General features: G+C 45.7%; 1 protein-coding gene across 5 annotated transcripts in view; it reads right to left on the bottom strand.

Moving 5' to 3' along the window:
• nrxn2a (neurexin 2a) overlaps window positions 1-24,010 on the bottom strand; it is a 307,444-nt gene that overhangs the window by 220,844 nt on the left and 62,590 nt on the right. For 3 of the 5 annotated variants that reach the window (XM_071364597.1, XM_071364596.1, XM_071364600.1), the window contains 2 exons: window positions 15,252-15,281; window positions 3,500-3,517 (listed from right to left, as the gene is read on the bottom strand). The exons of 1 other annotated variant lie outside the window; for it this stretch is intronic. In XM_071364597.1, the coding sequence (XP_071220698.1) occupies window positions 3,500-3,517; window positions 15,252-15,281 (48 nt within the window). The remainder of the gene's footprint in view (window positions 1-3,499; window positions 3,518-15,251; window positions 15,282-24,010) is intronic. One more of the 5 variants, XM_071364598.1, reaches the window with a different exon arrangement.

Here is a 24,010-nt window from a genome sequence, read left to right as displayed (position 1 = left end):
CCACTCCCAACCTCCAGTCAGACCAGTAGTATGTATAGCAGTACCACTCCCATCCCCCAGTCAGACCAGTAGTATGTATAGCAGTACCACTCCCATCCCCCAGTCAGACCAGTAGTAGGTATAGCAGTACCACTCCCATCCCCCAGTCAGACCAGTATTATGTATAGTAGTACCACTCCCATCCCCCAGTCAGACCAGTAGTATGTATAGCAGTACCACTCCCATCCTCCAGTCAGACCAGTAGTAGGTATAGCAGTACCACTCCCATCCCCCAGTCAGACCAGTAGTGTGTATAGCAGTACCACTCCCATCCATCAGTCAGACCAGTAGTGTGTATAGCAGTACCACTCCCATCCTCCAGTCAGACCAGTAGTATGTATAGCAGTACCACTCCCATCCCCCAGTCAGACCAGTAGAGTGTATAGCAGTACCACTCCCATCCACCAGTCAGACCAGTAGTGTATGGCAGTACCACTCCCATCCACCAGTCAGACCAGTAGTATGTATAGCAGTACCACTCCCATCCCCCAGTCAGACCAGTAGAGTGTATAGCAGTACCACTCCCATCCACCAGTCAGACCAGTAGAGTGTATGGCAGTACCACTCCCATCCACCAGTCAGACCAGTAGTATGTATAGCAGTACCACTCCCATCCACCAGTCAGACCAGTAGAGTGTATAGCAGTACCACTCCCATCCACCAGTCAGACCAGTAGTGTGTATAGCAGTACCACTCCCATCCCCCAGTCAGACCAGTAGTGTGTATAGCAGTACCACTCCCATCCTCCAGTCAGACCAGTAGTATGTATAGCAGTACCACTCCCATCCCCCAGTCAGACCAGTAGTGTGTATAGCAGTACCACTCCCATCCCCCAGTCAGACCAGTAGTATGTATCGCAGTACCACTCCCATCCCCCAGTCAGACCAGTAGTATGTATAGCAGTACCACTCCCATCCTCCAGTCAGACCAGTAGTATGTATAGCAGTACCACTCCCATCCTCCAGTCAGACCAGTAGTATGTATAGCAGTACCACTCCCATCCTCCAGTCAGACCAGTAGTATGTATAGCAGCACCAGCCCAGCCCTCTCTGGCTCACTGATGTGATTAATCACTGGCCCCCTTAATGCCCAGAGGTATACATTCAATCAAACGTTATCTTTTTAATATTCCAGTCCGCGCACACACACACACGCACACACACTGAGCAAATCCTGGGAATAATTACTGGGAATAATTGGAACCAGATTACTAAATCAAATCAAGGTTTCAACTGATTCTAAATGTCAAGTATTTTTAGTATTTAGAATAAGTGTTGATATACATGAGGTATGGACTTTATGAAGCCCATTTTGGAAACAGGCAACGCAGCTTAATGTAAATCCAATACTGCACATCAGTTTTCCCAAAAGTCAGCACATTGTTTTATTGTCCAGTTAAAGTTTATTGTCCTGTGAAAGTGAAAGGCTCAGACAACCAAAGCCTTCAGTCGACCTTCCTTACACTCTTACCCTATCTCAAATTCCTGCCCTCTCCAGCACCAAACAGACTTACTCCATCACATTTTTTTTGTCAGAATGCCAAAGACAATTTGCAGAAACAACAACTTTCTGTCCCCGTGGTGCAGACATACAGTACCTCCATTACACACCTCAGCTCAGAGCTGCAAGGCAGGATGTGTAGGTGTCAGATTCCAATAGGTGGCAGATGACAGAAATGGTAATACTACCATAAAGCTGCTAGCTGTGGGGCACAACCATGTGACTAATGCTCTCAAAGGCCCAGGAAATGGAATCCGTATGCAGCTTATCTACTCCTATACCGTGGCCCGGAGGAAGACTTCCTACCATAACTCATAATGATAACTTACACTTTTACCGCCTATACACCTCTAACATGTATCTGAGACTTATTCTAATCTATTTAAACGGTCATTGAAAAGAAGGATAGACTTAAGTGCCCACCTTTTTAAGCTGACTTTAAAGTGCTTCTATTATAATGTGCCTGCGAAAATTAGCCAAGCTACATAAAGACATGGGCTAACAGAAACAAAAAGAGGGAGTGACATCCCCTGGCTGGATTAGGTGGATCCTTGCTAAAGAGAGACAGACAGACAGACAGACAGACATCACATGGTCTGCTTTGAACTCTGGAGAAATTAAACCAGCAGGTATCTACATCTCCCTAGCAACATTAGAAAGGTTACTACCGGGCTCTTAGGTCAGATCACAGACAGAGAAAATAAGGCTTTTAAACTGATTTGACACAGCTATTTGAGTGTAATGCTATGGTGTCTTGAGTTATGTGAAAACAGTCAGTCATCAATGCTACATTTAGCCAACCAGATATTGTTGGAAGACATGGAATTGCTTAATTGCATCAAGGGAATACAGCTCCACAGGGTGAATGTACTGTATGCATTCAGGGTTGGGCAACTCCAGTCCTCGGGGGCCTAATTGGTGCCACAGCTTTGCCCCAGCCCCAGCTAACACACCTGACTCCAATAATCACTTAATCGTGATCTTCAGTTTAGAATGCAATTTGATTAATCAGCTGTGTTTGCTAGGGATGGAGAAAAAGTCTGACACCAATCAGGCTCCTGAGGACTGGAGTTGCCCACCCCTGCGACAACTGTAATGGATCTTTGCTACACCTCATTTGGCATCCAGCAGCAGCACAGCTCACAGATGAAGGCCATGCCATGGCAATGCTTTGCGTGTAATGACTACCACAAGTCATGGTTAGTTGTTGCTGTATTATAGAACAGCATAGTCTATAGCCTCTAGCAATGTTTCTGTGATGTCACAATCCACGCATCATTTCCTGTCCTGTCTTTTCCCTCTACTTCTCATTATCCAACACATACAATTGTGTCAGAGGAGGCTGGTGGGAGGTGATATAGGAGGACATTGTAATGACTGGAATGGAATGGTATCATACACATCAAACTAATGGAAACCATGTTTGACTCTGTTCCATGGATTCCATTCCAGCCATTACAATGAGCATGTCCTCCTCTAGCTCCTCCCACCAGCCTCCTCTGGTGTCGAAGGCTTTCTATTTCACCTACTCCAGGAAATGGTCTGGCAAACCTAGACATATTTAGAGGTACATCTGTGTCTTGCTAAACAAACACTACAAACTCCACTACCCACCAGTTGCTATGATCTGATAGAAGAGACAATGTTTGAAAAGTACTGTAGGTATTTGAGGAAAAATCTGTCTCTTTCCCAGGTGTTCATATCCTTCACTGATAGGGGACGTTCAGACTCTCTGGAATGTTCTACTAGGCTCATAAATAAAGCAAACATGCCCTTGTACGACAAGGATTTAAAGCGCAGATCCATTGTAAGACAGTCACAGTATGACCTGTTTCCATAATTACCCAAATGTTTATGCAACTCTCACTGCAGAACTGGGGCAGACATAGTCAGAATACATTCAATGTAATTCAAAAATGCAGCTGCTATTCACTGTCAAATAAAAGGTATGCTATCTTACCAGATTGCGATGATACGGCTGCGAAGAGAGAAGAAAAAAACAGTCAGTCAGGGTTTTGATCAAATCCTTCAACACCTACTCCATCCACTCAAAACAGACAATCAGGGTTTTGATCAAATCCTTCAACACCTACTGCATCCACTCAAAAGTCAATCAAGGCTTTGATCAAATCCTTCAACACCTACTCCATCCTCTCAAAACAGTCAGTCAGGGTATTGATCAAATCCTTCAACACCTACTGCATCCACTCAAAAGTCAATCAAGGCTTTGATCAAATCCTTCAACACCTACTCCATCCTCTCAAAACAGTCAGTCAGGGTATTGATCAAATCCTTCAACACCTACTCCATCCTAAATACAGTTTAAGATGATCTTAGTATGCGTTCATTGTGTTTGTGCACCCAGTAGCAGAAAAGCCACACTGCTCTTTCACTGTTCGCAAATGTCCTCATGGTTAGCAGACAAGTTGTTGTGCCGGGATCACAAAGTGACAGCAGGTCAACGGTGTACTGAAACATGAATGGACAGCCACAGCATGTGAAGCTGGGTTGTTTCAACGGAGTACACATACCAGTTGAGCTGTCCTCCTTTACCCATGCCTCAGAGTGGCGCAGTGGTCTAAGGCACTGCATCTCAGTGCTAGAGGCATCACTACAGGCCCTGGTTCGATTCCAGGCTGTATCACAACTGGCTGTGATTGGGAGTCCCATAGGGCGGCGCACAATTGGCCCAGCTTCGTCCAGGTTAGGGTTTGGCCGGGGTAGGCCGTCAATGGAAATAAGAATTTGTTTATAACTGACTTGCCTAGTTATATAAAGGTAAAAAAATAAAAAATAAATAAAATGTGAAAAGCATTCATTCATTCAGGTCATGTTGTGCACACATTGTGGGATGTGAAACATACGGTAGAAACCCACAGGTATAGAGAGCAATAGTAATGGAGTCTTTTGTAGGCATTAACGCCATGGCTCGTTGGCCAAAGCCTTTGGGGAGATAAATGTTTTTTCGGGGGGGTGGATAAATGCAGAAAACAAGGTCTGTGGTAAACACAGGCTTAGGAGATCTTATACGTTTTGTTCTATGAGAATATCTTCATCAGCTAACGTCACTTTCTGGTTCACCAACAACTTCTCAGATAGAGTTCAGTGTGTCAAGTCGGAGGGCCTGTTGTCCGGACCTCTGGCAGTCTCTATGGGGGTACCACAGGGTTAAATTCTCAGGCCGCCTCTCTTCTCTGTATACATCAATGATGTCACTCTTGCTGCTGGTGATTCTCTGATCCACCTCTACGCAGACGACACCATTCTGTATAATTCTGTCCCTTCTTTGCACACTGTGTTAACTAACCTCCAGACGAGCTTCAATGCCATACAACTCTCCTTCCGTGGCCTCCAACTGCTCTTAAATGCAAGTAAAACTAAATGCATGCTCTTCAACCGATCGCTGCCCGCACCTGCCCAGCATCACTACTCTGGACGGTTTTGATTTTGAATATGTGGACAACTACAAATACCTAGGTGTCTGGTTAGACTGTAAACTCTCCTTCCAGACTCACATTAAGCATCTCCAATCCTAAATTAAATCTAGAATCGGCTTCCTATTTCGCAACAAAGCATCCTTCACTCATGCTGCCAAACATACCCTCGTAAAACTGACTATCCTACCGATCCTTGACTTTGGCGATGTAATTTACAAAATAGCCTCCAACACTCTACTCAACAAACTGGATGCAGTCTATCACAGTGCCATCCGTTTTGTCACCAAAGCCCCATATACTACCCACCACTGCGACCTGTATGCTCTCGTTGGCTGGCCCTCGCTTCATACTCGTCGCCAAACCCACTGGCTACAGGTCATCTACAAGTCTTTGCTAGGTAAAGCCCCGCCTTATCTCAGCTCACTGGTCACCAAAGCAGCACCCACCCAAAGCACGTGCTCCAGCAGGTATATTTCACTGGTCACCCCCAAAGCCAATTCCTCATTTGGCCGCCTTTCCTTCCAGTTCTCTGCTGCCAATGACTGGAACGAACTGCAAAAATCACTGAAGCTGGAGACTCATATCTCCCTCACTAACTTTAAGTACCAGCTGTCAGAGCAGCTCACAGATCACTGCACCTGTACATAGCCCATCTGTAAATAGCCCATCCAACTACCTCATCCCCATACTGTATTTATTTATTTTGCTCCTTTGCACCCCAGTATCTCTACTTGCACATTCATCTTCTGCACATCTATCACTCCAGTGTTTAATTGCTATATTGTAATTACTTCGCTACTATGGCCTATTTATTGCCTTACCTCCCTTATCTTACCTCATTTGCACACACTGTATATAGACTTTTTCTACTTATTGACTGTATGTTTGTTTATTCCATGTGTAACTTTGTGTTGTTGTATGTGTCGAACTGCTTTGCTTTATCTTGGCCAGGACGCAGTTGTAAATGAGAACTTGTTCTCAACTAGCCTACCTGTTAAAACAAGGGTGAAATAAACCACAAAAAAAAACTTTGTGCATTTTGAAGCATTTATGTAATCAAAAGACGCACCTAAAGCACATAGTCTTCATAATTCATGAAGGTCATGTTAACTGACTGCTATTATCTCATAGAACAAAACGTATAAGATCACATAAGCCTGTGTTAAATGCCAAAAATAAGGTTAGAGGTTATCACAAAATCCCATTCTTTCCCCGTTCATTTTCCCCATAGGAATGGCTGAACAAACTAGAGGTAACTCATTTCCCCATTCATTTTCCACATAGGAATGGCTGAACGAACTAGAGGTAACTAATTTCCATTTTTTTAGGACTACAAGCTGGCAAGCTCTTTGATACCGTAGACAGTTTGAGTGCAAAAATATGTATGGATCTACCTCTACATGAGACACAAATATCCATAAAAGCTGCTTCCTTCATGATCTAAAGTACTTTTGTCAAAACCATAAAGGAAAATGGTGCTAGTACAAAACATATTTGGTGGTTAGAATCAGTAATAGGAGTGACGGTATAGACTCTATTTAAACGGTTTCTTTGGACAGCTCAGTAATTGGCAGTTAACAAGAAGGAACCATGTCATTATGTAGCCTAGCTAGTTTGTTAGATGTTTGACCCTGAAATGAATGCCTGTGTCAGCTAGCTAGCGACAGAGAAAGGATGCAGCGTATTACGACGCTGTTCGAGCCACTGAGCAGCAGAGCAGTGTGTTAGTCTAGCTGTAAAAGGACTGTAATTGCCGATCCTTTCTGTTGACTGGAAGGCAGGCCAATTGCCATGGCGACAGGATTAATACTTTGATCAGCAAAAGCTCAACTTATTCCTGTCTGAAGCAAAGTAGTAAATGATCATGTACATGTACAGCTTGATTGAAGGCATTACTTTTGATATGTCTGACATACAATATTAATACCAAAGCCCACATGGACAGTTGACACCACACCTCGCTCTGAATGATGGCACTCACAGCGTTATGTAGATTAAGACCCAGTGTTCATCAGTTGGTACTGGGCTCTCTTTGTTTATTTAAATAGAAGTAACCAGAGGAAGCCATGTGGACATACAGATGCAATTGGTGAATCTAGGAAGCTTTGTTTTCCTCCTATTAACTGCAGAGTATTGTCTATATTAACTGCTCTATGTCTCTTTGTATTAGGTGCATCATCTAGAGAGAGCATCCAATACTGTCCATGAATAATTCAAAGATTTCTTAATTTGGATATCATTTGTTCATGAAAGATGAGTTAATGAACTCGCTGGTGGTCCAATATGGTGTGTCAGCTTGCCTGCCTGTCATCCTTCTGTGTCGCCGTCTGTCTTGCTGCGACTGTTCGTCTGATTTGTCTCTCAATGTTTTCATTCCTGTAGAATACCTTCCTGTTATGCTATTAACGTACTGCTGGGAAAATCCTCATTCTGTTACCAGGAAACCTTGATGTAAGGGCCTGAAATGTTTATTTATATCTGGCTGGCCTTAGGACAGGCATGCCTAAATACTAACTAAATCTGGATCTTAAAGGCATGCAGATTAGATTAATGTGTGCAGCACAGCCATGCATAATTCTGCCTGGAAAATGCATATGCACAAAGATAATCATTTCCTAGTCACTTTAATAATGGAACACTTGTCACTTTAATAATGTTTACATACTGTTTTAACCACTTCATATGTGCAGTACCAGTCAAAAGTTTGGATATACTGACTCATTCAAGGGTTTTTTCTTTATTTTCACTATTTTCTACATTGTAGGATAATAATGAAGACATCAAACTATGAAATAACGAATATGGAATCATGAAGTAACCAAAAAAAAGTGTTAAATAAAAATATATTTTACATTTGAGAATCTTCAAAGTAGCCACCCTTTGCATTGACGGCTTTGCACACTTTTGGCATTCTCTCAACCAGCTTCATGAGGTAGTCACATGGAATGCATTTCAATTAACAGGTGTGCCTTGTTAAAAGTTCATTTGTGGAATTTATTTTCTTCTGAATGCGTTTGAGCTAATCAGTTGTGTTGTGACAAGGTATACAGAAGATAGCCCTATTTGGTAAAAGACATGAAGGTCAGTCGATCCGCAAAATGTCAAGAACTTTGGAAGTTTCTTCAAGTGCAGTTGGAAAAACAATCATGCGCTATGATGAAACTGGCTCTCATGAGGACCCCCATAGGAAAGGAAGACCCAGAGATAACTCTGCTGCAGATGACAAGTTCATTAGAGCTACCAGCCTCAGAAATGAACTGCACCTCAGATTGCAGTCCAAAAAAATGCTTCACAGAGTTCAAGTAACAGACACATCTCAACATCAACTGTTCAGAGGAGACTGTGTGAATCAGACCTTCATGGTCGAATTGCTGCAAAGAAACCACCACTAAAGGACACCAATGAGAAGATGAGACTTGCTTGGGCCAAGAAACACTAGCTATGGACATTAGACCAGTGGAAATCTGTCCTTTGGTCTGATTCCAAATTTGAGATGTTTGGTTCCAACCGTCGTGTCTTTGTGAGACGCAGAGCAGGTGAACGGATGATCTCTGCATGCGTGGTTCCCACCGTGAAGCATGGTGTAAGGGCTATTTGACCAAGAAGGAGTGATGGAGAGCTGCATCAGACGACCTGGCCTCCACAATCACCCGAGCTCAACCCAATTGAGATGAGTTGGACCACAGAGTGAAGGAAAAGCAGCCAACAAGTGCTCAGCAAATGTGGGAACTCCTTCAAGACTGTTGGAAAAGAATTCATCATGAAGCTGGTTTAGAGAATGCCAAGAGTGTGTAAAGCTGTCATCAAGGCAAAGGGTGGCTACTTTGAATAATCTAAAAAGTATTTTGATTTGTTTAACACTTTTTTGGTTACTACATGATTTCAAATGTGTTATTTCATAGTTCTGATGTCTTCATTGTTATTCTACAATGTAGAAAATAGTAAAAATAAAGAAAAACACTTGAATGAGTAGGTATGTCCAAACTAATATATATATATATATATAAAATCATACAATGTGATTTTCTGGATTTTTGTTTTAGATTCCGTCTCTCACAGTTGAAGTGTACCTATGATAAAAATTACAGACCTCTACATGCTTTGTAAGTAGGAAAACCTGCAAAATCGGCAGTGTATCAAATACTTGTTCTCCCCACTGTATATATATAACCTGCAAAATCGGCACTGCCGGTTTTCCTACTTACAAAGCATGTAGAGGTCTGTAATATTTATCATAGGTACACTTCAACTGTGAGAGACGGAATCTAAAACAAAAATCCAGAAAATCACATTGTATGATGTTATATATACAGTGGGGAGAACAAGTATTTGATACACTGCCGATTTTGCAGGTTTTCCTACTTACAAAGCATGTAGAGGTCTGTAATTTTTATCATAGGTACACTTCAACTATGAGAGACGGAATCTAAAACAAAAATCCAGAAAATCACATTGTATGATTTTTAAGTAATTAATTTGCATTTTATTGCATGACATAAGTATTTGATACATCAGAAAAGCAGAACTTAATATTTGGTACAGAAACCTTTGTTTGCAATTACAGAGATCATACGTTTCCTGTAGTTCTTGACTAGGTTTGCACACACTGCAGCAGGGATTTTGGCCCACTCCTCCCTACAGATCTTCTCCAGATCCTTCAGGTTTCGGGGCTGTCGCTGGGCAATACGGACTTTCAGCTCCCTCCAAAGATTTTCTATTGGGTTCAGGTCTGGAGACTGGCTAGGCCACTCCAGGACCTTGAGATGCTTCTTACGGAGCCACTCCTTAGTTGCCATGGCTGTGTGCTTCGTGTCGTTGTCATGCTGGAAGACCCAGCCACGACCCATCTTCAATGCTCTTACTGAGGGAAGGAGGTTGTTGGCCAAGATCTCGCGATACATGGCCCCATCCATCCTCCCCTCAATACGGTGCAGTCGTCCTGTCCCCTTTGCAGAAAAGCATCCCCAAAGAATGATGTTTCCACCTCCATGCTTCACGGTTGGGATGGTGTTCTTTGGGTTGTACTCATACTTCTTCTTCCTCCAAACACGGCGAGTGGAGTTAGACCAAAAAGCTCTATTTTTGTCTCATCAGACCACATGACCTTCTCCCATTCCTCCTCTGGATCATCCAGATGGTCATTGGCAAACTTCAGACAGGCCTGGACATGCACTGGCTTAAGCAGGGGGACCTTGCGTGCGCTGCAGGATTTTAATCCATGACGGCGTAGTGTGTTACTAATGGTTTTCTTTGAGACTGTGGTCCCAGCTCTCTTCAGGTCATTGACCAGGTCCTGCCGTGTAGTTCTGGGCTGATCCCTCACCTTCCTCATGATCATTGATGCCCCACGAGGTGAAATCTTGCATGGAGCCCCAGACCGAGGGTGATTGACCGTCATCTTGAACTTCTTCCATTTTCTAATAATTGCGCCAACAGTTGTTTCCTTCTCACCAAGCTGCTTGCCTATTGTCCTGTAGCCCATCCCAGCCTTGTGCAGGTCTACAATTTTATCCCTGATGTCCTTACACAGCTCTCTGGTCTTGGCCATTGTGGAGAGGTTGGAATCTGTTTGATTGAGTGTGTGGACAGGTGTCTTTTATACAGGTAACGAGTTCAAACAGGTGCAGTTAATACAGGTAATGAGTGGAGAACAGGAGGGCTTCTTAAAGAAAAACTAACAGGTCTGTGAGAGCCGGAATTCTTACTGGTTGGTAGGTGATCAAATACTTATGTCATGCAATAAAATGCAAATGAATTACTTAAAAATCATACAATGTGATTTTCTGGATTTTTGTTTTAGATTCCGTCTCTCACAGTTGAAGTGTACCTATGATAAAAATGACAGACCTCTACATGCTTTGTAAGTAGGAAAACCTGCAAAATCGGCAGTGTATCAAGTACTTGTTCTCCCCACTGTATATATATTAGTTTGGACATACCTACTCATTCAAGTGTTTTTCTTTATTTTTACTATTTTCTACATTGTAGAATAACAGTTTCGCAGGTTTTCCTACTTATATATATAACCTGCAAAATCGGCAGTGTATCAAATACTTGTTCTCCCCACTGTATATATATATATATATAATATATACAGTGGGGAGAACAAGTATTAAATACTTGTTCTCCCCACTGTATATATATATATATATAATATATACAGTGGGGAGAACAAGTATTTGATACACTGCCGATTTTGCAGGTTTTCCTACTTACAAAGCATGTAGAGGTCTGTAATTTTTATCATAGGTACACTTCAACTGTGAGAGACGGAATCTAAAACAAAAATCCAGAAAATCACATTGTATGATTTTTAAGTAATTAATTTGCATTTTATTGCATGACATAAGTACCAACCAGTAAGAATTCTGGCTCTCACAGACCTGTTAGTTTTTCTTTAAGAAGCCCTCCTGTTCTCCACTCATTACCTGTATTAACTGCACCTGTTTGAACTCGTTACCTGTATAAAAGACACCTGTCCACACACTCAATCAAACAGATTCCAACCTCTCCACAATGGCCAAGACCAGAGAGCTGTGTAAGGACATCAGAGATAAAATTGTAGACCTGCACAAGGCTGGGATGGGCTACAGAACAATAGACAAGCAGCTTGGTGAGAAGGCAACAACTGTTGGCGCAATTATTAGAAAATGGAAGACGTTCAAGATGACGGTCAATCACCCTCGGTCTGGGGCGCCATGCAAGATCTCACCTCGTGGGGCATCAATGATCATGAGGAAGGTGAGGGATCAGCCCAGAACTACACGGCAGGACCTGGTCAATGACATGAAGAGAGCTGGGACCACAGTCTCAAATAAAACCATTAGTAACACATTACACCGCCATGGATTAAAATCCTGCAGCGCACGCAAGGTCCCCTGCTCAAGCCAGCGCATATCCAGGCCCGTCTGAAGTTTGCCAATGACCATCTGGATGATCCAGAGGAGGAATGGGAGAAGGTCATGTGGTCTGATGAGACAAAAATAGAGCTTTTTGGTCTAAACTCTACTCGCCGTGTTTGGAGGAAGAAGAAGGATGAGTACAACCCCAAGAACACCATCCCAACCGTGAAGCATGGAGGTGGAAACATCATTCTTTGGGGATGCTTTTCTGCAAAGGGGACAGGACGACTGCACCGTATTGAGGGGAGGATGGATGGGGCCATGTATCGCGAGATCTTGGCCAACAACCTCCTTCCCTCAGTCAGAGCATTGAAGATGGGTCGTGGCTGGGTCTTCCAGCATGACAACGACCCGAAACACACAGGCAGGGCAACTAAGGAGTGGCTCCGTAAGAAGCATCTCAAGGTCCTGGAGTGGCCTAGCCAGTCTCCAGACCTGAACCCAATAGAAAATCTTTGGAGGGAGCTGAAAGTCCGTATTGCCCAGCGACAGCCCCGAAACCTGAAGGATCTGGAGAAGGTCTGTATGGAGGAGTGGGCCAAAATCCCTGCTGCAGTGTGTGCAAACCTGGTCAAGAACTACAGGAAACGTATGATCTCTGTAATTGCAAACAAAGGTTTCTGTACCAAATTTTAAGTTCTGCTTTTCTGATGTATCAAATACTTATGTCATGCAATAAAATGCAAATTAATTACTTAAAAATCATACAATGTGATTTTCTGGATTTTTGTTTTAGATTCCGTCTCTCGCAGTTGAAGTGTACCTATGATAAAAATTACAGACCTCTACATGCTTTGTAAGTAGGAAAACCTGCAAAATCGGCAGTGTATCCAATACTTGTTCTCTCCACTGTATATATACAGTTGAAGTCGGAAGTTCACATACACCTAGGTTGGAGTCATTAAAACTTGTTTTTCAACCACTCCACAAATGTCTTGTTAACAAACTATAGTTTTGGCAGGTCGGTTAGGACATCTACTTTGTGCATGACACAAGTAATTTTTCCAACAATTGTTTACAGACAGATTATTTCACTTATAATTCATTGTATCACAATTCCAGTGGGTCAGAAGTTTACATACACTAAGTTGACCGTGCCTTTAAACAGCTTGGAAAATTTCAGAAAATAATGTTATGGCTTTAGAAGTTTCTGATTGGCTAACTGACATAATTTGAGCCAATTGCAGGTGTACCTGTGGATGTATTTCAAGGCCTACCTTCGAACTCAGTGCCTCTTTGCTTGACATTATGGGAAAATCTAAAGAAATCAGCCAAAAATTGTAGACCTCCACAAGTCTGGTTCATCCTTGGGAGCAATTTCCAAACGGCTGAAGGTACCACATTCATCTGTACAAACAATAGTACGCAAGTATAAACACCATGAGACCACGCAGCCATCATACCGCTCAGGAAGGAGACGCGTTCTGTCTACGAGAAATCAACGTACTTTGGTGCGAAAAGTGCAAATCAATCTCAGAACAACAGCAAAGGACCTTGTGAAGATGCTGGAGGAAACAGGTATAAAAGTATCTAAATCCACAGTAAAACGAGTCCGATATCGAAATAACCTGAAAGGCCGCTCAGCATGGAAGAAGCCACTGCTCCAAAACCGCCATAAAAAAGCCAGACTATGGTTTGCAACTGCACATGGGGACAAAGATCATACTTTTTTGAGAAATGTCCTCTGGTCTGATGAAACAAAAATAGAACTGTTTGGCCATAATGTCCATCGTTATGTTTGGAGGAAAAAGGGGGAGGCTTGCAAGCCGAAGTATACCATCCCAACCGTGAAGCACGGGGGTGGCAGCATCATGTTGTGGGGTGGTAGCATCATGTTGTGGGGGTGCTTTGCTGCAGGAGGGACAGGTGCACTTCACAAAATAGATGGCATCGTGAGGAAGGACAATTATATGGATATATTGAATCAACATCTCCAGACATCAGTCAGGAAGTTAAACCTGGGTCGCAAATGGGTCTTCCAAATGGACAATGGCACCAAGCATACTTCCAAAGTTGTGGCAAAATGGCTTAAGGACAACAAAGTCAAGTTATTGGAGTGGCCATCACAAAGCCCTGACCTCAATCCTATAGAAGATTTGTGGGCAGAACTGAAAAAGCGTGTTCGAGCAAGGAGGCCTACAAACCTGACTCCGTTACACCAGCTCTGTCAGGAGGAATGGGCCAAAATTCACCCAACTTATTGTGGGAAGCTTGTGGAAGGCTCCCAAAACATTTGACCCATGTTAAACAATTTAAAGGCAATGCTACCAAATACTAATTGAATGTATGTAAACTTCTGACCCACTGGGAATGTGATGAAAGAAATAAAAGCTGAAATAAATAATTTTCTCTACTATTATTCTGACATTCCACAATCTTAAAATAAAGTGGTGATCCTAACTGACCAAAGACAGGGAATTTTTACTAGGATTAAATTTCAGGAATGTCAGTTTAAATGTATTTGGCTAAGGTGTATGTAAACTTCCGACTTCAACTATATATATATATATATATATATATATACACACACACATATTTTGGACATACCTACTCATTATATATATATACATATATACATACATACAGATGTGTATATATATATATTTATTCTCCGGTTTCTGACATTGGTCGTCCTAATATTTATATATTTCTTAATTACATTCTTTTACTTTTTAGATTAGTGTGTATTGTTGTGTATTGTTAGATATTACTGCACTGTTGGAGCTAGGAACACAATTATTTCGTTAAATATGTGTATGTGACCAATACAATTTGATTTGATTTGATTAGGACTGACTACCTTTTCAAACTCAACAAACATTGTTGATGAGCAAACAGACTGCATAACATTAACTTTTAAATTATTGGGTTAATTGTGTGAATATTAATTAAACATTGTACATATTCTCCTATTTCATCTCAATTCAATTGTATCATAACGGAAGAGAACCATAGTGTATGTATACAGAAAAAGCAACATGTATGTTGAAATTTCAAAGACAGATTTAAGAGCAATTGTAATCACAAATCATCTGAAGCACGAGGTATGTTTTCTCTTGGAAAGGATCACATGAAAACCAAACCGATGAAAGACTGTGGGCGTAAAAGCGTTACCTTGGCGAAAGGCTGTAGAGGTCAAAGGTGAAGTTCCAGTAGCTGGCCAGAGGTGGGGACAAGGGTTTGACGGACATAGTTGGACTGGTGTGGGCACAGATAGCACAACATGACAGGAAGCAGAAATGAAAGGACAAGTAAATGGAAGGGGGAAGAGGAAGGGGAATGTCAGTGTGGTACAGGGAAGTAAAATGATTTCAGGGCAGTGAGAGAGTGTGCAGGTGGTTGAGGGAGAAAAGAAAACCAACAGACCCCATACCTTGGCGGTTTAACATCAAGTGCGCCAGACCTTGAGGGAGAGAACAGAAAAAAGAATAGGAACAACAGGAAGGTCATAAAAAGGATTGGGAAGAAACAAAAGCATTGTCACAACCGTTGGACTGCAGTTTGTGACAGACATCCTGGGATAGGTACGGATGTCAGAGTTCAAATCAAAACTAAAACGGAGGAGGAAATGAAACTGAAAACAGACAAACGCCTCAGTCCCTTCAATAGGATGAAGGTAGTGAGGACTGATACAAAGAGTGGGAAGAGCGGGATAAGAAAAAAAGCTTCTAAATTGGTGCAACCCTCTAGGGTAGTTGCTCACACAGAAGCTTTTTTTCTAATGGAACACACAGGCTTACTCTTGAGCAGACAGCTTTCTCACATTAGAATAAGGTTTTTGTCTTTTACAATAAACATTTTGTTCATATGAAGTTCTCCAATGTTCTCCAGTGTAAATAAATCGAAACGAGCACCGCAAATATATACCTCGAACAATGCATGCGACAGGTACACAAACCAGTCCCTTCAATAGGATGAAGGTAGTGAGGACTGTCTCCTTAACTAGATTCAAACCAGTCCCTTCAATAGGATGAAGGTAGTGAGGACTGTCTCCTTAACTAGATTCAAACCAGTCCCTTCAATAGGATGAAGGTAGTGAAGACTGTCTCCTTAACTAGATTCAAACCAGTCCTTTCAATAGGAAGAAGGTAGTGAGGACTGTATCCTTAACTAGATTCAAACCAGTCCCTTCAATAGGATGAAGGTAGTGAGGACTGTATCCTTAACTAGATTCAGCATTAAGCAGGGCGAGGGAGGGCCATAACAATCAATAACCCAGGGTGTGGGAGGCATAATGTGACAGCTTTAATGTAACCATAGTGCTGCAGTTGTTGGCCAGGGAAGAATACATCATATGCAAAACACATTCATAAAATACAATGTAACTCAATAAACTAGATCTCAGTGAACTGGAGCACTCCAATTCTGTGGACATCACAGAATCAACTTTATTGTGTAAACAATTGGACCAAAGGCCTTGTGGCTTGCCGCTTGAATGTGGGCATTTAGTAATTAAAATGAACCGGAATTGTGTTAGACAAGGAATGTGGCTGATTGAAGTCTTTAAATGACCAAAGACAAGCATTTGTATCACACAATTACACCATAAGCATCCACACGCAAGAAATTAAGGGAATTGTTCAGCCCGAACAAAGACCAGGTAGAAATATTAATGCGATTTCTTGCAGTCTTTGTTGACAGTTATATTTTTCAGTGCTTTCATCTTCAGGGTGCTGGAAGTTTCCTTATAAAGTATCTGTATAATGTAGAAAATGTTAACACTTTTATAGATCAAAATGGTAACCATCTCATATATGCTGCATCATCAGTGATGTTCCTCTCCCTGGCATTTTAGCAGGTTCTTTGCGATATAACCTTTTTTCCAGCTCAACAAAGCTCATACATTGTCATTTCACGTACAGATTCATCAAAAACAAATAGCATTCCTAACACATTTAGATAAACAGCTATGCCTCAATCGAAAAGAAAGAAACCGTGAACACAATTGGATTAAACAAAACACAACCTTATGCATGGGAAGGACTTTTCCTCCAGTAACAGAGACAGTAATCACTCCATCAGCACATCTATTGTATTTACTGTGTTGACAGAGACAACAACATTTTTTCAAAAGGGCATTGAGTCTTCCATCACAAATGTGATTCATGGAGCTAGCTGGTTCTTTTTGTGAAAGCTGTGTTGGAGGAAATTGGCAAATTTAACTGGGGAATGAGATGTTATCGATCATCTAATCAGAACACAGATCTTTAGACTATGTCCATGTACCAGTTATTAATAAGGTGTATATACACATGTACCAGTTTGTTATACACCTCCCCATTCATTGACCTTTCAGAGGGCAGGAGGAAATGAGGTCAACACAAGGTCTTAGGCTGGAGGTCAGAGATAATATAGCAGAGAGCTGAGCAGAGCTGGACAGCATCAAAGACACAGAGGTTTGTCACAGCTGAAATATTCTGTTTTGACTAAGATAAACATCACCAGCTTTATTTTTCCTTTTGAAGTGTCAAACCTGACCGTGGTGGATGCATCTTGTGCATGCCCAATCTGTGTTGGCATAGCAACAGGCTCTCATGTTTCCCCCCAGTATGACGTTGACCACGATCCCCCTTTCCCCACTCCCCTCCTCCATGCTCCCTTTCCCCACTCCCCTCCTCCATGCTCCCTTTACTCACTCCCCTCCTCCATGCTCCCTTTCCTCACTCTCCTCCTCCATGCTCCCTTTCCCCACTCCCCTCCTCCATGCTCCCTTTCCCCACTCCTCTCCTTCATACTCCCTTTCCCCACTACCCTCCCGCATGCTCCCCACTCCACGCTCCCCCACTCCCAATTCCCCTCCTCCACGCTCCCTTTCCCCACTACCCTCCCGCATGCTCCCCACTCCCCTCCTCCACCCTCCCCACTCCATGCTCCCTTTCCCCACTCCCCTCCCGCATGCTCCCCACTCCATGCTCCCGTCCCCCACTCCCCTCCAGCATGCTCCCAACTCCATGCTCCCTTTCTCCACCACCCTCCAGCATGTTCCCCACTCCCCTCCTCCACGCTCCCCACTCCCCTCCTCCATGCTCCTTTTCCCCACAACCCTCCTGCATCCTCCCCACTCCCTTCCTCCACGCTCCTCACCTCCACGCACCCCACTCCCCTCCTCCACGCTCCCCACTCCCCTCCTCCACGCTCCCCACTCCCTTTCTCCACGCTCCCTTTCTCCCCGCTCCCCACTCCCTTTCTCCCCGCTCCCCTCCTCTACGCTCCCCACCTCACTCCCCTCCTCCATGTTCCCTTCCCCACTACCCTCCCGCATGCTCCCCACTCCCTTCCTCCACGCTCCCCACGCCCTTCCTCCACGCTCCCCACTCCCTTCCTCCACGCTCCCCACCTCCATGCTCCCTTTCCCCACTCCTCTCCTTCATACTCCCTTTCCCCACTACCCTCCCGCATGCTCCCCACTCCACGCTCCCCCACTCCCAATTCCCCTCCTCCACGCTCCCTTTCCCCACTACCCTCCCGCATGCTCCCCACTCCCCTCCTCCACCCTCCCCACTCCATGCTCCCTTTCCCCACTCCCCTCCCGCATGCTCCCCACTCCATGCTCCCGTCCCCCACTCCCCTCCCGCATGCTCCCAACTCCATGCTCCCTTTCTCCACCACCCTCCAGCATGTTCCCCACTCCCCTCCTCCACGCTCCCCACTCCCCTCCTCCATGCTCCTTTTCCCCACAACCCTCCTGCATCCTCCCCACTCCCTTCCTCCACGCTCCTCACCTCCACGCACCCCACTCCCCTCCTCCACGCTCCCCACTCCCCTCCTCCACGCTCCCCACTCCCTTTCTCCACGCTCCCTTTCTCCCCGCTCCCCACTCCCTTTCTCCCCGCTCCCCTCCTCTACGCTCCCCACCTCACTCCCCTCCTCCATGTTCCCTTCCCCACTACCCTCCCGCATGCTCCCCACGCCCTTCCTCCACGCTCCCCACTCCCCTCCTCCACGCTCCCCACTCCCCTCCTCCACGCTCCCCACTCCCTTTCTCCACGCTCCCTTTCTCCCCGCTCCCCACTCCCTTTCTCCCCGCTCCCCTCCTCTACGCTCCCCACCTCACTCCCCTCCTCCATGTTCCCTTCCCCACTACCCTCCCGCATGCTCCCCACTCCCTTCCTCCACGCTCCCCACGCCCTTCCTCCACGCTCCCCACTCCCTTCCTCCACGCTCCCCACCTCCATGCTCCCTTTCCCCACTCCTCTCCTTCATACTCCCTTTCCCCACTACCCTCCCGCATGCTCCCCACTCCACGCTCCCCCACTCCCAATTCCCCTCCTCCACGCTCCCTTCCCCACTACCCTCCCGCATGCTCCCCACTCCCTTCCTCCACGCTCCCCACGCCCTTCCTCCACGCTCCCCACTCCCTTCCTCCACGCTCCCCACCTCCATGCTCCCTTTCCCCACTCCTCTCCTTCATACTCCCTTTCCCCACTACCCTCCCGCATGCTCCCCACTCCACGCTCCCCCACTCCCAATTCCCCTCCTCCACGCTCCCTTTCCCCACTACCCTCCCGCATGCTCCCCACTCCCCTCCTCCACCCTCCCCACTCCATGCTCCCTTTCCCCACTCCCCTCCCGCATGCTCCCCACTCCATGCTCCCGTCCCCCACTCCCCTCCCGCATGCTCCCAACTCCATGCTCCCTTTCTCCACCACCCTCCAGCATGTTCCCCACTCCCCTCCTCCACGCTCCCCACTCCCCTCCTCCATGCTCCTTTTCCCCACAACCCTCCTGCATCCTCCCCACTCCCTTCCTCCACGCTCCTCACCTCCACGCACCCCACTCCCCTCCTCCACGCTCCCCACTCCCCTCCTCCACGCTCCCCACTCCCTTTCTCCACGCTCCCCGCTCCCCACTCCCTTTCTCCCCGCTCCCCTCCTCTACGCTCCCCACCTCACTCCCCTCCTCCATGTTCCCTTCCCCACTACCCTCCCGCATGCTCCCCACGCCCTTCCTCCACGCTCCCCACTCCCCTCCTCCACGCTCCCCACTCCCCTCCTCCACGCTCCCCACTCCCTTTCTCCACGCTCCCTTTCTCCCCGCTCCCCACTCCCTTTCTCCCCGCTCCCCTCCTCTACGCTCCCCACCTCACTCCCCTCCTCCATGTTCCCTTCCCCACTACCCTCCCGCATGCTCCCCACTCCCTTCCTCCACGCTCCCCACGCCCTTCCTCCACGCTCCCCACCTCCATGCTCCCCACCTCCATGCTCCCTTTCCCCACTCCTCTCCTTCATACTCCCTTTCCCCACTACCCTCCCGCATGCTCCCCACTCCACGCTCCCCCACTCCCAATTCCCCTCCTCCACGCTCCCTTTCCCCACTACCCTCCCGCATGCTCCCCACTCCCCTCCTCCACCCTCCCCACTCCATGCTCCCTTTCCCCACTCCCCTCCCGCATGCTCCCCACTCCATGCTCCCGTCCCCCACTCCCCTCCCGCATGCTCCCAACTCCATGCTCCCTTTCTCCACCACCCTCCAGCATGTTCCCCACTCCCCTCCTCCACGCTCCCCACTCCCCTCCTCCATGCTCCTTTTCCCCACAACCCTCCTGCATCCTCCCCACTCCCTTCCTCCACGCTCCTCACCTCCACGCACCCCACTCCCCTCCTCCACGCTCCCCACTCCCCTCCTCCACGCTCCCCACTCCCTTTCTCCACGCTCCCTTTCTCCCCGCTCCCCACTCCCTTTCTCCCCGCTCCCCTCCTCTACGCTCCCCACCTCACTCCCCTCCTCCATGTTCCCTTCCCCACTACCCTCCCGCATGCTCCCCACGCCCTTCCTCCACGCTCCCCACGCCCTTCCTCCACGCTCCCCACTCCCTTCCTCCACGCTCCCCACCTCCATGCTCCCTTTCCCACTACCCTCCCACATGCTCCCCACTCCCTTCCTCCACGCTCCCCACTCCCTTCCTCCACGCTCCCCACTCCCTTCCGCCACGCTCCCCACTCCCCGCTCCCCTCCTCTACGCTCCCCACCTCACTCCCCTCCTCCATGTTCCCTTCCCCACTACCCTCCCGCATGCTCCCCACTCCCTTCCTCCACGCTCCCCACCTCCATGCTCCCCACCTCCATGCTCCCTTTCCCACTACCCTCCCGCATGCTCCCCACTCCCTTCCTCCACGCTCCCCACTCCCCTTCCTTCACGCTCCCCACTCCCTTCCTCCACGCTCCCCACCTCCATGCTCCCTTCCCCACTACCCTCCCACATGCTCCCCACTCCCTTCCTCCACGCTCCCCACTCCCTTCCTCCACGCTCCCCACCTCCACGCTCCCCACTCCCCTTCCTCCACGCTCCCCACATCCACGCTCCCCACTCCCCTTCCTCCACGCTCCCCACTCCCCTTCCTCCACGCTCCCCACTCCCCTTCCTCCACGCTCCCCACTCCCCTTCCTCCACGCTCCCCACTCCCCTTCCTCCACGCTCCCCACTCCCCTTCCTCCACGCTCCCCTTCCTCCATGCTCCCCTTCCTCCCCACTCCCCTTCCTCCCCGCTCCCCACTCCCCTTCCTCCACGCTCCCCACTCTCTTCCTCCACGCTCCCCACTCCCCTTCCTCCACGCTCCCCACTCCCCTTCCTCCCCACTCCCCTTCATCCATGTTTCTAATGTCAAGATAAATGATTCCACCTTCACACTGTTTTTTTTTACATTGTTGTAATTACATGTCTATGAATACATTTACAATATATCTTTGAAACAATAAAATTACTGCTAAATGCTAAATCTAGTTAACTGCTGTCTCTGCTATGCTCCATAAAACAATCAAAATGAGGGCAAACAAGCTATTGTCACGTTCCTGACCTGTTTTCTGTTAGTTTTGTATGTGTTAGTTGGTCAGGACGTGAGTTTGGGTGGGCAGTCTATGTTTTCTGTTTCTATGTTGGTTTAAAGGGTGACCTAATATGGCTCTCAATTAGAGGCAGGTGTTTTTCATTTCCTCTGATTGAGAGTCATATTAAGGTAGGTGTTTTCACACTGTTTGTTGGTGGGTGGTTGTCTCCTGTGTCTGTGTATATGTCTGCACCATACGGGACTGTTTCGTTCGTTCGTTTGTTTTGTAGTAAGTACTTGTTCGTTCGTTCTTCGTGTTTCATGTAAGTTCGTCGTTCTAAGTCTGTCTACTTTCGTTTTGTTATTTTGTATCGTTTCAAGTATAGTTCGTTTTGTTCTTGTAAATAAATCATTATGTATTCACAACCCGCTGCGCCTTGGTCGAATCACTACTCCTCCTCTTCGTATGAAGAGAGAGAGGAACACCGTTACAGCTATAAAGGTCATTAAGACTGATTTTTAAAAAAGAGAAAAAAGGTGTTCTATGCAATAAGTAGATTTTCTTGTGGGTTTAAAAAAATATTGCAATAACATTTCTCTCTCATAATTCTTTCTCCATTACTACTACAGATATATATTTGACATTCAGGTCTGTTTGCAGGTGCGTAGAGAACCTTTGCACATATTGAAACGTGTTGCTGTTGTTTGTTCATTCATTTCTAACCAGTTCTAACTATTCAGTTCATCCATGATTCCAAGAAAAATAAGAGTGAACCCATTTCTTTGAAAGTGAAATACGTGTGCCACTGTGTATTTAACGTTGCACTATGCAGAAAATTGCTCCGCCATTTCCTGGTTGCTAAAACTCTAATAGTTTGCTTAGTTTCAGTTTATGTGACAAAATAAGATAGTATAGTGTAGAGAATCATTGTACCACGTAAAGCACTGTGAAATATATGTTCCATAAGCAAAAATATTGTTGTTTCAGCTGGTGTACAAAATCGAAAGTAAAAGATGCAAAAAACTAAACTTAAGAACAGGAAACATAGAACATATCTACCGCTTATTAGACTTGCTTTCAAGTATAATAATAGATCTATAACTCACATTTCTATGTGAATTTGGTCAGGTCACCCAAAAAGTGACATATTGCCACTTTTAAATAATGCTAGTTAACCTCCAACCTAGCAGTCTGATCCAATAACATCCAAACCCTAAAAATGTGGGGTCTATGTACAAAAAGTGCTGAAATTTCAAAAAAGTTCCCCCAGGATGAATGAAAATACACTGAAATTAAAGCTGACAATCTGCACTTTAATAACCTCATAGTTATTGTATCAAATCCAAAGTTCACGAGTGAACTACGAGAAGGCCATCTGTGAAATGACCACTAAGATTTTACATTTAATGTGTGAGAGTATTCTGAAGAAAAAGGCAAAGCGTAAAGGGTTAGGATTTGTGCTTTTGCTGAGTTTGTTTCTTTATGAAGTTGCAGTGTTTTGAAGGAGAGTATTCTTGAGCGGATTAAACCAAGGACAGTGGTGCTTAGAGCTCCCTGGCCACCAGCAGCAGCAGTAGAAGCTGTGTCCTGTCCTGTCCTCTCGTTTGAAGATGTCTGTGCTGAGGTTCTCACAGGGTCAGAGTCATTCACACCATCACTCTATCAACTATTAAAAGTACCGTATGACATCGTAACATCTCTTAAAAGGAACAACAAAAAATAATAATAATAAAATAAACAACCAACCCACTGGGCACAGAATCACAGATGTCAGTTCCACGATGGTTCAGCGTAATTTCATTGAACTTACGTGGAAACACTATTGATTCAACCAGTGGGAACCAGGTAATTGAAATAAAGTAATTCTCCAAAATTGTTTCATTTTGTAGATGGTGGTTTGCATAATGCACACACCAACACTATTAACACACAGAGGAAGCAGTGGTTACTGTCTGTTGGTGTTCTACATTCACCTGTGGATTCTCTTATCTCTCTCTCACAGACCCACTTTTGCTCACAGCACATCAGAGGATGCTGCACTCCACGTCTCCTGGCCTGAAAAGCATGCCCCACCTTGCCCCCCCCATTCAGGTAGCCCAGGCTCCGTGACAGACTGCAGACATGGGGGATTCCACAGGCTGACTCCTGGAGACACTCTGGAGTTCCAACCACTTATAATCCAGAATTGTCATCACTAACCCACAGTATGAAAGCCCTCAGTGCAGACAAAATAAAAGCATTGAGGTTACTATTTTTAAATGGGGTGTTCACCGGTTTGTATAGGCAGCCATCTAGGTCCATTGATATGGGGACTACAAAGACTTACTGCTGGATGTCACATTGCAATCCCCCTGGATAAAGCAAAA

This window comes from Salvelinus alpinus, chromosome 24 (genome assembly GCF_045679555.1).
Source record: "Salvelinus alpinus chromosome 24, SLU_Salpinus.1, whole genome shotgun sequence".
Taxonomy (NCBI): domain Eukaryota; kingdom Metazoa; phylum Chordata; class Actinopteri; order Salmoniformes; family Salmonidae; genus Salvelinus; species Salvelinus alpinus.
The sequence above is the reverse complement of the archived record's forward strand: the minus strand, read 5'-3'. Positions and strand labels throughout refer to the sequence as shown.